Source organism: Lissotriton vulgaris, chromosome 1_1 (assembly GCF_964263255.1).
Source record: "Lissotriton vulgaris chromosome 1_1, aLisVul1.2, whole genome shotgun sequence".
NCBI classification, from domain to species: domain Eukaryota; kingdom Metazoa; phylum Chordata; class Amphibia; order Caudata; family Salamandridae; genus Lissotriton; species Lissotriton vulgaris.
In genome coordinates, this window is record NC_141685.1 from 1900988030 (window position 1) to 1901005526 (window position 17497).

The 17497-nt window shown below is 43.5% G+C and overlaps 1 protein-coding gene across 1 annotated transcript in view; it reads right to left on the reverse strand.

Annotated features, from left to right (window-relative positions):
• Nucleotides 1-17497, reverse strand: part of ADAMTS20 (ADAM metallopeptidase with thrombospondin type 1 motif 20) — a 1033120-nt gene that overhangs the window by 667673 nt on the left and 347950 nt on the right. Inside the window, exon 12 of the mRNA XM_086919514.1 lies at nucleotides 10666-10783. Within this exon, the coding sequence (XP_086775640.1) occupies nucleotides 10666-10783 (118 nt within the window). The remainder of the gene's footprint in view (nucleotides 1-10665; nucleotides 10784-17497) is intronic.

Below are 17497 nucleotides of genomic sequence, written 5' to 3' on the forward strand. Positions count from 1 at the left end.
GAAACTCTGAGCGGAGCTGGAGGAGAAGTCTTTGAATCCCTGAGACTTCAGCAGGAGGCAAGCACAAGTTCAAGCCCTTGGAGTAATATTCTGCAAGATTATGAAAGTTCTTTGAAAGTTCCTACTCCTTTCCTTGGCAATAAAGACACCACTGCAGGCCAACCCAGCAAACAGCACACCTGCAGAGGGGTAGTCCAAACTCCTGCAGCTTCTTTGGTTCTTCTCCTTGGCAAAAGGTTTGTCTGGTTCCCAGAAGTGATCTAAAGTTCTTGGGTCTGGGTCTCAATATTTATACTACGTTTCTCTTGGTTCTCTGAAGGCAGGGAGGCCTTTGCCTAGTCCAAACCAGTTCTGGTCAGTCCTGGGGCACTTTATTTACCTGACCCTTCCTTCCTTTCACAGTGCAGGGTAGAAACATCTGATGCTCCACAGGAGGTGAAGCCAGCATTGTGGATGGAAGGCACAGCCCTATTCAGGTCCGAGGGGCAACTCCTCCCTCCCATCTAGATGCAGATCTCTCTATTCACCACTGGGCTGACTCACCCTGTCCCCTGTCACTAAAACTCCAGACAAGGAATACACAACCTAGCAGAGGCAGGCTTGGATAGTTAGGCAAGAAAATACCTGCTTTCTAAAAGTGGTATTTTCAACACAGAATGTTAAAACCAACTTTACTAAAGGAATATGCTACTTACCAGTATGCATATGTTCTTGGCATGGTGGGCTGCTGACATTCATATCTGTGCATAGATCGCCGCCTAGTGTTAGGTCCGGATGATTGCACCTTGTTGTCCTGGAAGAGTCTTCGAAGTATCACAAGATAGGTGACTCCTCCCCTGGACTACAGTGCGCATGGGCATCTTCTCCATCCTCAGATTGTTTTTCGCCATTGTGGCAGAGATGGAGATAGTAAAGTAAGAGATGGCCATGCAAAAGATAATGCTGCAGCTGGGACAGTCACCGGGGAGGAGGGCAGGCGATATGAATGTCAGCAGCCCTACATGCCAAGAACAGATGCATACTGGTAAGTAGCATTTTCCGTTCGAGGTATGTGGGCTGCTGAATTCATATCTGTGCATAGACTGTATAGTAGTATCTCCTCTAGCGGTGATTACCTGTGCCAGCTGCAGCAGTTTGAAAAAGAGTTTTGAGGACAGCCTGGCCGACAGCCGCTTGCTGCTTTGCTTGCACGTCTACACAGCAGTGTTTTGTGAAAGTGTGTATGGTAGTCCATGTGGCTGCTCTACATATGTCTTCAAGAGGAATATTTCCTAGGAAAGCCATGGATGCCCCCATTTTTCGCATAGAGTGTGCTCTTGGGGGGACAGTTAAAGTGCGTTTGGCCTTTTGATAACATATTTGAATGCACTTAACTATCCATCTGGCTATTCCTGACTTTGATATTGGATTTCCTTTATGTTGTGGTGAAAAAGCAACAAATAATTGCTTTGTTTTCCTAAAGGATTTCGTTCTGTCCACAAATTAAAGCAGAGCTCTCTTGACATCTAGTGTGTGTAGGGCTCTTTCAGCTACTGAATGTGGATTTTGGAAGAACACTGGCAGTTCTATCGATTGATTAATATGGAAATTGGATATCACCTTTGGCATATACTTAGGGTTTGTTGTGAGAGCCACCCTGTTAGCATGTACTAGCATGAAGGGTTCTTGAATTGTTGTGCTTGTAACTCGCTAACTCGCCTGAGTGAGGTAATGGCAATCAAGAATGCCACCTTCCACTTTAAGAACTGCAGTGTAGAGGTTCGAAAGGAGGTCCCATAAGTCTGGTAAGTACTCTATTTTGATTCCAGACTGGGGAAGGTGGGTGTCTTGGAGGTCACCCTTTTAAGACCCTCCATAAAAGCCTTTATTGCTGGTACTCTAAACAGTGAAAGGTGTTGCCTGTTTTGAAGGTATGCTGCTATAGAAGCGAGGTGTAGTCTTAAGGAAGAGTATGCTAGGTTGCATCTTTGAAGATGCAGCAGGTAACAAATAATGTTCTGTATTAAAGCATCTAAAGGGTAGATTTGGTTAATGTTGCAGTAGATGACAAATCTCTTCCATTTAGCTGCATAGCACGCTCTTGTAATAGGTCGTCTTGCCTCTCTAATGATGTTCATGCAGTCTGGAGGCAAGTTAAGGTATCCAAATTGTAAGACTTCAGGAGCCAGATCGCTAGGTTCATCTGATTGGGATCTGGGTGTCTGATTTCTCCATGGTTCTGAGTTAGAAGATGGGTTGCAAGGTTCAGCCTTTGATGAGGAACTACTGAAAGTTCCATGAACGTTGTGTACCACGGCTGTCTCGCCCATGTGGGAGCAACTAGGATTAGTGTGAGTGATTGTAGGCACAGTTTGCGTGCCACCAGCGGAATCAGTGGTGCTGGCGGAAAAGCGTACGCAAATCTGCCTGACCAGTTCATCCATATCGCATTGTCTTGTGACAACGGATGTGGGAACCTGGCGGCAAAGTACTGGCATTTTAAGTTTTCATTTGTGGCAAACAGGTCTACCTCTGGGTGCCCCCACTTCTTGAAGAATGGTTGGAGAACTTGGGGGTGAATATCCCATTTGTGTAGTTGTTGGCTGTGCCTGCTGAGCAGATCTGCTATTTGATTGTCTTTCCCTGGGAGGTGTTCTGCCAGGAGAAAGATATCTTTTGGAATTGCCCAATTCCATATGCTCTGTGCCAAGTGGGACAGTTCTGGAGAGTGTGTTCCTCTCTGTTTCTGGATATAGTACATTGCTGTCATGTTGTCCGTCCGGATCAACACAGTCTTGCTGTACAAGTATTTTTGGAATGCTTTCAGGGCTAGGGATATTGCTAGCCACTCTAGTTGGGTGATATGCAGTTTCTTTTGTTTGATTGTCCAGAGCCCTTGTACTGTGTAGTGAAGGAGGTGGGCTCCCCAGCCTGTCAGTGATGCGTACGCTGTTAGTACTAGGTGTGGAACCGGCTCTTGGAACAGTCGCCCCTTGGAAAGGTTTTGTGGGTTCCACCACTGCAGAGAGTTGTGAGCGCGACTGTCTACCAACACTAGGTCTTTTAGTTGTCCTTGAGCTTGGTTCCACTGCCGTGCTAGGCATTCTTGCAATGGACGCATTTGGAGTCTGGCATGGGGGACAATGAATATGCAGGAGGCCATCATGCCTATGAGCTGCATGAAGACTCGAGCTGGAAGAGAGTGTTGTGGCAGAAATTTGCGAATGAGCATCTGCATGCTGGCTATCCTCGTTGAGTTAGGGTATATCTGTGCCACTGAGGTATCTATAGTAGCTCCCAGATATTGTAGTGTGTGGGACGGTTGTAGATGCGTTTTTGGGTAGTTTATTGAAAACCCTAGACTGTGTAGCAGCTGAAGTGTTTGATACATGTCTCTTGCACACTGTTGGTATGATTTTGCTTGTATGAGCCAATCGTCTAGGTACGGGAACACATGGACGTGTTTCCTCCTGAGATGTGCAGCTACTGTCGCTAAGCATTTTGTGAACACTCTTGGAGCAGTGGTCACCCCGAAGGGGAGAACCTTGAATTGGTAGTGTTGACCTTCTATTGTGAACCTGAGATATTTTTTGAGAGCTGGATGGATGGGTATGTGAAAATACGCGTCCTTGAGGTCCAATGTTGCTCAGAAGTCTCCTTGCTGTAGCAACGGGAGCACTTGCTGTAGTGTGATCATATGGAAGTGCTCCGACAGTATGTATTGATTTAGGGGTCTGAGGTCCAGTATTGGTCTGAGGGAGCCGTCCTTCTTGGGAATAAGGAAGTATAGGGAGTATACTCCTGTCCCTTGGTGCTGGAAAGGGGCTGGTTCTATGGCCCCCTTTTCCAGCATGCATTTCACCTCTTGTTGTAGCAGGGTGATGTGTTCTTTGGACATAGGACGGTGTCTGGGTGGTATGTTTGGTGGGGTTGAAGTGAGTTCTAGGCAATAACCATACTGGATAATTTGTCTCACCCACCTGTCCGTGGTAATTGCGTTCCAGACAGGTAGGAATTGTTGGAGTCTGCCTCCGACCGGTGTTAGGTGGTCTGGAGGTAGCGTGATGAAGTCACTGTTTTGTGGCAGTAGAGGCTCTGGTGTTATTGCCTCCACGTCCTCTTCCTTTGTTATTGTTGCCCCTATAACCTCCTCTGTTGGATGCTTTGTTAAAGGAACCTTGGGTGTTACCTTTGTATGAAGATGAGGTCTGTGAGGTATTAAATAACAACAAGAGAGGTAGGGCATAGACACTCCTGTACCCCGGTTTAATATATAATAAACAACAAAGGAGTGACTGTGATACCAAAAAATAAAAATGTGATAAATTGAAAGTTTCCTGGAGCTAAACTCCGCTGTGCGCCGCATGCGTGATCAATGCTCACACGCGCGTGGCGTGCACAGCGGGGCAGTCTTGAAATCCCTGGTTATCCCCAAAAGACTATCCTCAGCTAGGGACGAGTCTAGGGGCTTGTTGGTCACCCAGCTATGGGTGGGAAGGGGGAAATCCCTACTTTTTTGAAGGACCCTCACTCACCACTAGTTGGTGACATGCTTCATCATCGGGTCCCCGCTGGGGTGACCGAGTGTCTCCCCAGCGTGCTACGACGCCTGGTTACAGCGGAGCAGGATGTGGTGAGTGTAACAGTGCCTCGTGTAGCTGCTCTGTATGAGGAGCGTTGAAAGGGACCTCTGTGTTGCTGAAACTGCAATGCACCCATTGAATTTGCAGTTTCTGTGTCTTTCTTCATTTTGTCTAGAATGGTGTTGACTGCAGGGCCAAAAAGGAAGTCTTGATTGACTGGCTGGTTAAGAATGGTGGACTGCACCTCATTCTTAAAGCCCGAAATACGCAGCCATGCATGTCGTCGTAGTAAAACGCTAGTGTTAATAGATCTGGCTGCGGTGTCGGCTGCGTCAAGCGCATATTTGAGGGAGGCGTTTGTAATAAATTTTCCCTCCTGTATGAGGTCATTAGCTTGGGCTTTAAAAGGCTCAGGCTGGTGTTGCATTAAGCTTTCAAGCTGATCATAGTGTGCCCTGTCGTAACAAGCTAGCAGAGCTTGTGTATTCACAATTGTCCATGAATTGGAGGCCTGTGATGCTACCCTTTTACCTGAGGCCTCTAGTATTTTTGACTCTTTATCGGGAGGAGGAGCCTCCCCTGTTGTCTGTGAGTTGTCCCTTTTGCGTGCATTAACAGCGTGTGTAATGGTAACTGACCTCTGATGTAGGTAGGGTCTGTAGGGGCTGCTGTATATTTATTTTCAATCCTAGGATTGATTACACGTGCCCTGGCTGTATCTTTAACCCCTTCGGGGCTGATGACGAGCTGGGCTCGTCATGGCGTAGCCTCCTCGCACGCTGATGCCGAGCCCAGCTCGTCATGAATAATGGGATTTAGAAAATATGAGCGTGCGAGCGGAATTCCGCTCGCACGCATGTGGTTAAATATATCAGGCACGTTTTTTAACACTCCCTTTAGCATAGGAAGTGTTCCGACATTTTTCTCTGAAGTAGGGAAAGTGTCAAATAAGAAGTCTTCTTCTATAGGGTCATTGTGCATGTCTACGTTGTGGTACTGCGCTGCCCTGTCTATTAGTTGGTTGAAGACAATGGTGTCGTCAGTAGGTGACAGCTTTGTTGGGTATGAGGAGACGTCAGGGATGGGATGGGTGTCATATGGGTAAATTGGATCCCCCCATGGTTCATCTTGGGGGTTAGGATCTTCTGGAAAATCATAATCATGCTGAGGATCCTCCCCTGTGTTTCCCTCATTGTCCCCATAGTGAGAAGGAGAGTAAGGAGCAAAAGGCGTAGTAGGCATAGTGGGATAGAAAGGAATGAAGGGTCTAGAGGGAGAAGTCCCAAAGTCCTTCTTCTTTAGAGGAATGGGGGAATGAGAGTCAGTGTCCAGTGGTCTCTTCTTCCTGTGTAGGATTGTGACTTTACTAGTCTCAGGAAATATATATATTTTTGCCTGGTCGTCTGATGGATCTGAATGGAAGAGTTCTTCTTCCACTGTCCTTGGTTGTTTCTTTGACTTTTTTGGTGCCTTTGGGTCGATAACCCCTTCTGTTTCGACGACTTTTGGTGCCTTATTGCTTTTCTTCGGCTCAGACCCTTTCTTCAGGTCAACGAGTGATTTCGGGTCGACCGGGTCTTTCGGTTCGACACGTTTCTTGTGCTCGACAGGTTTTTTCGGTTGACTGTCCTTTGCCGAGTTGATGGCTTTTTTTGGATCGACTGGTGTTTTTGGAGTGCTTGTCTTTGGTTCGATAGCCTTCTCCGGCCGGGTTACAGGCTTCGACAAAGCACCCTTTACGTCGGCTACCTTCTTCGGTTCGGCGACCTTCAGCACAGCCGGCTTTTTTGGGTCGACGGCCTTGTTCGGGTCGGCGCCCTTCGGCTCGTTGGCCTTCTTTGGCTCGACGGCCTTTTTAGGTTCGGCGCTCTTTGGCTCGACGGCCTTCTTTGGTTTGGCGCCCTTTGGGTCGCCGTTTTTCTTTGGGTCGACGCCTTAGGCTGTACAGCCTTCTTCGGTACTCACGATTTGCCCCGGTGGGATCTCGTCGTCGGAGTCCGAGTAGTCCTCTACGGTGACGATCTCTAGGTCCGAATCTGAAGCTTCTGGAAGTTCTTGGTCATCATCGAAGATGTTGTCCGGTTCCGGTGCCTGTCGCTGCATCTCTTGCCTAGCGGTCCGTCAAATCCGTATAGTTTTTTTCGAACGGAATTGGGCACAGGCTGGGCAGGTTTCTTCCTTATGGTCTGGTGATAGGCACTTGTTGAATACTGAGTGTTTATCAGTAGGCGGGAACTTGGAGTGGCATTGTGGGTACCTTTTGAAAAGGCTTCTTTCCATCGACAGCAGGCCCACGTAGCGTCGAAAAGGCCCAACGGCCGCGTCGACGACCGGTTCGAGATGAAAAACATGATTGAGTCAAGAATTACAGATCGAGAACAATACCGTCAAAATTGAAGGCCTTTTGACCTTTAGAAAAGTTTTGTTTCGATTCCGAAGTTGGAGTATAGGAGTAACATCCGAATCCAATGGCAGAAAAAAACAATCTGAGGATGGAGAAGATGCCCATGCGCACTGTAGTCCAGGGGAGGAGTCACCTATCTCGTGATACTTCGAAGACTCTTCCAGGACAACAAGGTTCAATCATCTGGACATCAGGCATACTACATTCGAATTTCTACCATGTTCCCTGAGTCAGTTAGGATTATAAGATGTAATAATCAAACTGGCCTATGGAGAACAGGTAGCCTTGCAATAGTGAAAAACGGAAATGGCTGTAATTCACTATTAGGACATGTCACTCACACCAGGGCATGTCCTACCTCATCCTTACAATGCACCCGGCTCTTGGACCTACCTTAGGTGTGTCTGATATGAAGAACAGGGAAGGTTTAGGGACTGGCAAGTGGGTGCACTTGCCAAGTCGACATGGCAGTCACAGACTGCACACAGGCCCTGCAATGGCAGGCCTGAGACACACTTTACAAGCCGCTTCTGTGGGTGGCACAATCAGTGCTGCAATCCCACCAGCAGCATTTGATTTACAAGCCCTGGGCACACATGGTGCTCTGCACTAGGGTTTGACAAGTAAATCAAATAACCCAATCATGGAGTCACTAATTAGTACATCAATTTAACATAGGGAGCACTTGCACTGTGGCACCGAATAGCAGTGGCACAGTGCCCACAGCTTATAACCAGCAAAACAGATCAAAAACAGAGGAGGCAATCAGTAAAAATGGAAGGGAGACTCTCGCCAATGATACCAGGTTTAACACACACAATATGTAAACGTACTACTAGAGAGGCTGAAAATAGTGTGTACATGGATTCCTTTAGTGCCAACAATGTGCCAGCCATAGAAATGGTAACCTCAGATTTTACAAATACCCTTACTAGTAGATCTCTAGTTTGTAGCATATCAAATTGGATTAAAGTACTACTATTAACTTGCAAGGCCCGTGGACTGAATGCCTACAATAAAGAATGGTGCGCCATAATGTGAAGAGAGAAGAGTCAGATGAATTATGCATAGGAGGACTGCGCACAAGGCAGGTGCATGCAGAAACATGCAAGTCAGAGGCCCAGTAGTGGTAGAACCAGCATTACTATAGCATCAGCAGTGTCTATAATGCAGAGAAGTGATGTTTCACTATGTCAGTTTTGTTGGGCAGAGACCTGATAGTGTGGAATATGTCCACTGACTCACAACTGGCTTATCAACTACATCTTCTCATCCAAGGAACCCCACTGACAGTGCTTCAGGTGGAGAGTTGAGGTATCTCTAGTTGGGGATGGTGGGTGGTGCCTCTCAATGAGATAAAGATGGGAGGAGATGATTGATTATGGCTGTCTGCTGCTTTGCACCACCATGAGCAAATCCTGAGAAGAAAGTGCACTTGCAGTTTCTGATCCAAAGTGACATATTAGATGTGAATTAACAGGCACATGAGCAACGCCATTAAATGGCTCTGACTGAAGAAGCATAACACTGGACCTTGTAGATTGCCTATATTGAAGGGTGGTCCCAAAAGAGGTGGTAAATGTTTAAGACCTGAAGTATGAAGGAGTTTTCTCTCACTTTCTACATGGCTATTGTCTGGTAGCGAACCTTGCTTATATATCCTTTTATAATATAACTGTCTATTGTTAATGACACTCTGAGTGTGGTCTCACTGCTTGAGTAGGGAAGTTCAGGGACAAGACAATGGTGGCCAAATTTACAGCCTGATTCATCAAGCTGAAATGCGCTCGCAAAGGGCCAGATTCTGAGAATCTGGCCCTTTGCGAGTGCGATTTTAGCATTTGGGATTCATCATCCCAAATGCAAAAATCGGTAATAGCGATTTCGCAATTTTGCAAGGAATTACATTTAAGGAATCTCTATTTGAGATTCCTTAAATGCAATTCATCATCCATTTTAAAATTGCGAATTCGCAATTTCGGCCCGCTATTTACCGCGAGGTCAAACCTCGTGGTAAATAGCGAAAACTTAGAAAAATGCTTTTAAAAGCATTTTTCTAAGTTGCATGTTGCACACACACATGTCCTTTGGACATGTGTGTGCGCAACACCTGTTTGAATTTGCATTTAAGGGGTGCTACAGGGTGTCCTTTGGACACCCCTGGCACCCTTTAAATCGCTATCTTATTTGCGATTAGCAAATTGCTAATCGCAAATAAGGAATACTCCCCATTCAAACCTATGGGCCTTTTGGCCTATAGGAATGAATGGGGAGTTATTCCTTATTTGCGATTAGCAATTTGCTAATCGCAAATAAGGATTATGTAGGAATCGCATATTATTTTGCGATTCCTACATGAATCCCGTTTTGCGAGCCTGTAATGGCGATTCCTTATGAATCGCTATTACAGACTCGCAAAATGGGTCTGTCATGAATCAGGCTGTTAGTCTCCTATGGTAAACATAGGAAATCCAAACCCCAGGGTCTAGTAGGGAGAGAATATAAAGTGGGGCATGGTTAGTTCCGGTATCCTGCTGTGAGGGCCTCGAGTAAGTAATCCCTAGTTTAGTGCACTGGAATTGACATCACAGGCCCCAGAAAAAGCAATCATTGTCACTGATAAGTGATGACTAGGTTTAAGCTACATTGCCCTTTAGCAGACATGTCACATTAATAGAGGTCTCCTTACAGAACAGACAGGGAACTACAACCAGGAAAGAACCGGAGATACCACCAAGTGGAACTATACCACAGAAAACAGCATAGGCAGCAGTCTGCAAAGGTGTGTAGTGAGCATGTGCAGGGAAATGGGTCCTGAACATTTCCACTAACAATACTCGTTTGCATTTGGGATTACGGTGCATTTGGGAGGAGGTAGTGTGAAATCAACTTCAAATTAGGCTTAATTCTTGCTGGTTTCATTGATGGTAGTTTTCTTTGGGCACTGGTGTGCTACCCGAGACACACAGATCGGTGAACCAAAAGGGTCACAACGCTCAGTGACCAATAACAGTGACAAGTGATCTAATACAGACCCCTCCCTATACCCACTGCGTCCATTTCTCCCCTGTGGGTGGAAATGCTATGGATGAGAGTAGCTAATCAGCGTGTGTATTGCATATCACTGCTCAGACCGGAAGAGTCAGAGTTGTATTCATCTTGGTAATTCCTCTGTGTTCCCGGTCACAACCCATACATCGAGCAATGGTTCGCCTGGCTTCTTTGAAATAGTATGATATTGTAAAAAAAACATTACAGTTTATCTAATTGACGAGTTACTAATTAAATATCAAGTAAACATACTATTAAAAATGACAGCTACAATTGGTCTCTAAAAATAGAAAATGCTAGTGCTTATCTCATTTGTATTTGATAGAGAAAACTAGAAAAGACAAAAAGATAAAACATACCAATGTGCTCTTTCATTCTTCATATTCTGCACCTTCATATAGAGAAGGCCTTAATAGGGCTCAGTTCTCAAATATGGTCAACTAGAAGATATACAGGAATGCTTGACTAGACATAGCATTATTGGGAATACACATATATAAGTCAAATGACACAGAGGAGTATGATTAAAAAATGGTGAAGTCAAGTTAAGCGGTAATTGTGTCCGTCCATCAAAAGCACCCCTCTGTGTGCTTGATTGGGCTCAATGTTTACAACTATATTTATACCTCAGCAATTGGCAAAACTTACCATATTGGGCATCATTGAAAGTGCCTGCCAGAGACTTGCAGGAAGAATTATCACCCCCACAGACTCCACACTTGTCACGCCTTGCTTTGGAATTCAGCACATGATCACACCCAGCTTGCTACGAGAGAAAACAAATGATACATTAATTTAGTTTCATGATTGTTGCTTTTCTTCGGATGTTTGATTCTATGTTGCATTCCTCAACTGACAAGTTTTTCAGTATGAAATACGATAACAGTGTACGCAGAAAATACTATTACTCAGTATAACCTACTGTCTCACAGCTTGCTCAACTGTGCAATTAGAAAGAAGAGTCAGATTTGAGTCCCTGTATAAACATTTAAGGAAAACAGGAGTCATAAGTCAGCTGCCCTACTGAGTCGTGCATCACGTTCGTTTGAGATACAGGCGATCATATTGAGCAACTCCTTCAAGACCTTTTGACCCAGTCAATTTCCCCTTTCTTCAGCAAGTTTGCATCATTCTATGTAGCACAATGATATGAACAAATTACAGTGATCCAGCACTCGGTACTAATGCTGTGATAAATACGTGCTCCTTCACTGCTGATTTTTGTAGAACAATCCCCTGCTAAACGCAATATCAAGCAGCATCAGTAATTTGCTCCACTACGCCCCAGGTCCTTGATTTCTTTGCCCGTAGCACCTGGGAGTTCACCATCTGTGGTACAACCAAAGCTGAACCTGTAGCTGTGTGCGTGTCCCAGAACTATGCACGTATGTATCAGGATGGGGAAGAGAGGCAAATCACCCATGTGCTATTCCAAGGCTAACTGGGGTAACACAAGCAACCTGGACAGAACGAGACAGAAACCCAGTTTGTGAATTAGTAACGTTCCGACCCACAGGTGCCACTGCACCCAGAGTCTGGCATAGAAAGAGGACTATAGGTGTAATTGATTACATTAATGATTGTGGGCAGAGACGTGGTAAGAAAGCCCATTTTTCTTGGGGTAGCAGGACTGGGTGACGATCACAGGCAATAGTGCAGGCTGAAATCAGAAGCCTTCATGCAACATGGCATCAGGGAATTAGGGTATCTGACCGACGCGTAAATGGACTAGCGGTCACCTGGAATAGAATGCTAGAGGTCCCTAATATGAACTGGGTTGAAGAAAAGTAATGTTAGATACTGAATAGTGAAGAAACAGGCTCTGTTAAGTAGAGAAACACAGGGAGTAAGAGCAAATATTTAGAGTAGAATCCTGGAGACGGTTGGGAAATCGCTCTGGAAATGGAGATCCAGTTCTGGTGGGAGTCTAAAAACTATAAGCAGGAGAGAGATACAATGGTGTAGTGACAGACGTCTGCTTGCTGGCTGCAATTGGTAAATCGCAAATCAACAGGGGATTTAGAGGATCAGGAACACGGTTCTACCTGTAGGGTCAGCGGGGGAGCTGAAAGCTACGTTGGAGCTGGAGGCTACGTAGAAGAGCGTAGTCATCCATTGAAAAATAGAATGTATTTTGAAACACAGAAACCCCAGCAATATTGTCTTCCAGTTACACAGACTGGCTGTGAACTTCACTTGGAAAGAGATGGGAGGAAAACAGAAGCAGAGAACTTGGAAATCTGAGCATTCTTTTTAAATAGTTATTAACATAAGCCTAAACAATTTCAAGAATAATTAGAAAAATATGCAGGGTCACATGGGGAGTTATAACCTGAACAGTCGGATCGTACCTGCAAAGTGGCTGAATCGTGATTTTATGTCGCACTGTCATATGAAATGATGTGCATGGTTAAACGTAAATAGTGGTCTATAGCAGTAGCTCTTAACCTGTCATTGCTAGACCACTGGGGGTTCACAACCCCTACTCAGGGAGTCCGCAACTGTTTAGAAAACAAATTAATATTGGCAGAATAAGGAAGTATATATATATAAAACAACAACATATAACATTTTAAAATACTCTCTGTGAAGGAATTTGAAATTGGAGCATACAAATTAAGTTGGTGTCCTTATTCTGATTTATGTAAGTACAGAAAAAGGAATCTAGTTTTACTGACTTGGTACCCCAAGCGAAGCAGTGAACACAGAGAAAAAGAGAGTACGCATTTGGAGCAAAAAATGTATAATTATATGCTGGAGCCCAACATATCACTTCGTCTTTCAGATAAGCTCATGCCTTCTTCTTTGATTATGTTTTTGCTTGTGAATTACATAAAATAAATATGCCATAATATGTGCAATTATTTATGCAATTTTGTGTATTGTTTTGAGATTCAAATCATAGAAATTGCTTAAGTGGGGGTACCCGGGTTCCAGTCGTAATTCAGTGGGAGTCCATAAAAGTCAGATGGTAAAGAACTGGTGGTCCACAGAATACAAGGCTGACAGCAAGAACTGTTCTAGATCACACATAACTAAAGATTAGGATTTGAAAAATCATTATTACAGTATATGGTTATTTCAAGCTTTACAATGTTGTGATATTTATTAGTAGCCCATGTTCATACTAGGTAATTAATTTGAAGAGTCACAAAAAAACTGGCATATTGAATATTCTCCAGTATAATATGGACGAATTAGACTGGAACTATCTGATTTAGAACGAACTTTGATCCCCTGGACTTCAGTATGGATGTCAGAGAGTTGATGCAACACTACTGGAGTTTACTATACTATTCACTAGAGAACTGTGGTACTTTTCTGAACCTTTAAAACCCTCTGTGAAATAAGGAATTACTGGGGTTCAATTCCTCCAGTAATTTCTTAAACTGTCCCATATTTTCCTTAAGAGAGTCCCTGGGAAATATATCAGGACCAATGATTTTCCACCAGGCTGATAGCTATGCTTAACGGCTCGACTGGAAATTCTGAGAAACTCAAAATGAAGGCCTTTTAAAGGATCCAACCAGTGAGTATAAAGAGAAGCTGATCAATGGTAGTGACAAGTAAATTGCATTAGAGCAATAGCATCATTTTGCTAAAAAAACAACACGATTAAGCAACCACTCGGCAGCTGCAAGACAGTTTATGTGAAGTGAGTGATGAAGGCTACTCAACAAATAATTACAACACTTAAACGCATTTGAAGTTTTATTTTAGGTCCAGGTTGTGGGATTTGTAGGGGTAAAGCGTGGAAAGTAAATTAATTATAATTAATTAATAATTGATAATTATGTGAATTGTGTAATTATTATAAATTTTAAGATATATTTTAAGTGCAAGTTGTTGGGCTTTTAGGGGCATAGGGTGGAAAGTTAATTAGGGAATAATATATTTATAAATTATTTAATTGATAACTATGTAACTTGTGAAGTTATCATATTTGTTAAGTTATGTTTTAGGTGTGTGTTCATTAGTTTATAGAGTAACAGGGTGAAGAGTTCCCTCAATAACGAGTAAGTAGTCCAAGGGATTTGTAAGGATTGTAGTTTATTGGAAGAAGAAGAAGTCACATCTTGGTGACCCTGGGCCAACCTCTACAACTGGAGTTCTCGGAACACTCTTCACTCCGAGTGTTCCGAGTTCCAGACAAGAGCGTAGAACACGAAGACAAACGAGGACACTACACATCTCCCCCGTTTAAAGAAACAAAAACATGACAACAAAATAGAGACAGAAATAAAAACTTTCCAAAATATGACATACTTGCATAACAGTATAATCAAGAATGAAAACAAAATCAGGCATCAAAACAAAAACAAAGGTCGTACTATCATATCATAACGTAGTCTTTACACCATGCAGGTGAACTTCTTTGCCTCTGACTTAACCTATGTTGATTCTTCCATCTATTCATGTTCCCATGAAAAGACGAGCTATATTGTGGCACACTGTCACTTGAAGAAACAGGTGAAGAAACAGTATCCCTCCCACTCTGTTGTGAACATGAAGCATCGTCAAACCTAGGAACCTTCACGACCTTCGAAAGACTCCAAACATTGCCATCTGACAATTCCACCACTTGTTTCCCTACTCTAACAACGAGCATGGGATCAGAAAAACTAGATTCACCAGACCTAATGAAACCAGATTTTCTTACACGCACCCAATCTCCAATGTTGCAAGGAACACCAAAAGTGGAAAACTTCACCCTGGACCCAGATGCCATGACTTTCCCATTAATCAGATCTCTCATCCATTGTTGGCTCATGTTGCAAATGCCTTGTCTGCCACGCATTTTTTCAAATGGAGATAAATCGCCATCACTCCTGGGAGTGTTTCTATAACTCCACAAAAGTTTTCTTACAGCATCATAACAATTTTGACCATTGCATAAGGCTAGTTGTATGCCTTTCTTCAAAACCCTGATCCACCTTTCAACCATTCCATTTCCCTGAGGATAATAAACAGATGACCGTTTATGAATAATACCATGATTGTTGCAAAATAACTTCATTTCAGCAGATGTGAACTGTGTACCATTGTCAGACAACATGGAAACAGGAAAACCTTCTTTTTCGAAAATACAGTTAAGAAAATCAATGACAGTTTTGGAGGATACATGAGGAACAAATTTCACCTCTGACCATTGAGAAAATTGATCAATCAAAACAATGGCGTAGATCGGAATCTGACCAAAAATCATAGGACCAGCAATGTCAATTGAAACACATTCCCAAGGCCTAGAAGGTTTAGTAACACTATCACGATGATAGTTAACAACTTTCTGTGACTTGCCGCTAACTGTGCATTCCAAACATGACCTTTCTTTCTTTCAATGAACCTGTCAATACCAGGCCACCAAAACTCACACCTAATTCTTCTCTTCATGCATGTCATGCTGGGGTGACCTTCATGTGCCACTTCAAGCACATTTTCCCTAAGATCCTGTGGTACGACGAATTGCAAACCTCTCAATAAAATGTCATTATGAACAGACAACTCTTGAGTAATCTGAAAATATGGTAACATATCTTGAGGTAAACTCGCTTTGTTGGGCCTACCATCCTTGATGAAAGACATGACACATTTGTAGTTCTCATCGTTACTGCACGCAATTCTCCAATCTTCTTCCTTAATGCAACCATTAGAAACTTCGCATTTCGGATTTTTGGGAAGATGCAGCAATATGTTCTCGCCGTCGTCTGACAGCACGGCAGACAAAGTAAACACAAAGACGGTACTCGTGATCTGAAAGATGCAGGGCTCCAGGCTCTGGGTTTCTGCCGGTTCGTCACCCTATCGTCGCCAGTGAAGAGTTCCCTCAATAACGAGTAAGTAGTCCAAGGTATTTGTAAGGATTGTAGTTTATTGGAAGAGAAGTCACATCTTAGTGAGCCTGGGCCAACCGCTACAACTGGAGTTCTCGGAACACTCTTCACTCCGAGTGTTCCGAGTTCCAGACGAGAGCGTAGGACACGAGGACACACGAGGACACCACACAGGGTGGGAAGTTAATTAAGTAATCATCAATTAAATAAATTAAGCTTAAGTTACTTTAGTTTAAAGAAAGATCAAGATTTAGCCTGTCTCAAAAGATCAAATGCTTTGGTTCAAACTGAACTGAAACAATATTTTTCTTGCAACGTCTACAAATTAAATAAAGTCATTTTATAACAAATTTAGAAGCCACATCTATTATGTTGACCTAAATATTATTCAACAATGTATGGCTTTATTCTTAATTACAACAGTTTTGTCTTCAATAAAGTTGTGCAGGACACCGTGCATTTCGATTTCAGTGTTTGACACCGATAGGTCCTGGGCATCTAAAGAGCTGAACCAAGTTCACGAGAGTCTACAAGTCTCTGTCATTATGACAAATCTTTAACTTGTGAATACTAAGCTGGAGATGAAGAAAAAAAGAGTTTGTAAAATGTTGATGAATGGTCTATTATGAAAAAAATGTCACATGACGGAATGAAACCACCAGACATGATATGACATCACTGATACAGGGGGTTAAACAAAACCTGTTAGAATTCTCTAATTAGGAATTAAAAGTACACATAATTTACATTTTACCAAAGGGAGCAAAGAAAGTTTTTGGAGACAAAAACAAAAGCAGTAACTTTTCTGTGTCTATCGCGAGTAGTGGCGGACTGTCATACCCCAATCGAAGTGAGGGTGGAGTACTAGATCAGAACCACGGTGGGTGGGTTGGTTACCTCTGGTGTCTGTTCTGCTAGGGTTCTGATAAATGGGCCAGGTACATGCTTTTTTAATTTATTTTTTATTAAGGATAATAGTTTGTAACCCCTTAAGTGCTCCCGTCAGCCAACGGCTGTCGCGAGCACTTCCTCCGTAGTGCTGCCGATGTCCGTTGGCAGACGTGGCCCCGCCCACTCATTAAAACTGCTGCACCGCTTTCAAATGCAAGGCTGTAAACAGAGATGCAATTGTGGATGGAATTTGAATTGTTACAGGCTTGTGTTTGCTTTTAAAACTGTTCAAAATACATTGCAATTCCTTTTGATGACTTTTTTAGTTACATTGACTACTCAGTGATATGCCTCACTAACACACCGTGGGTCCTACAGTACAAAGGTAAGTAAGACAAGTTTGGGTTCAAAGCAAAGTTACTTTGGTTTCCGTATAAAAGTCAAATAAACACTTAGCACATTTTTGGGACAAAACATATAACATTGGTTCCTATGGGAGAAAAGGTTGTTATCGGTTTGCAGGTAAGTAAGAGACCTGTAAAAATAGTGGTTTGGAGATTGAACCAGGGTTCCCAATGGGTCAAGAAAGCACTTGCGTTGCACCAACATCAGCAATGGGGCGTGCAGAAGCTGACAGGGTCGGACTGGCAGTAGCAGGCACCGGGCGTTTCCCTGGTGGGCCACCAGGGTGGGGGCAGTTTTGGGCCCCTGAGGGCTGGTTTAGTTACCGGGGGTCGGCAATATCAGCCCCCTGTAAT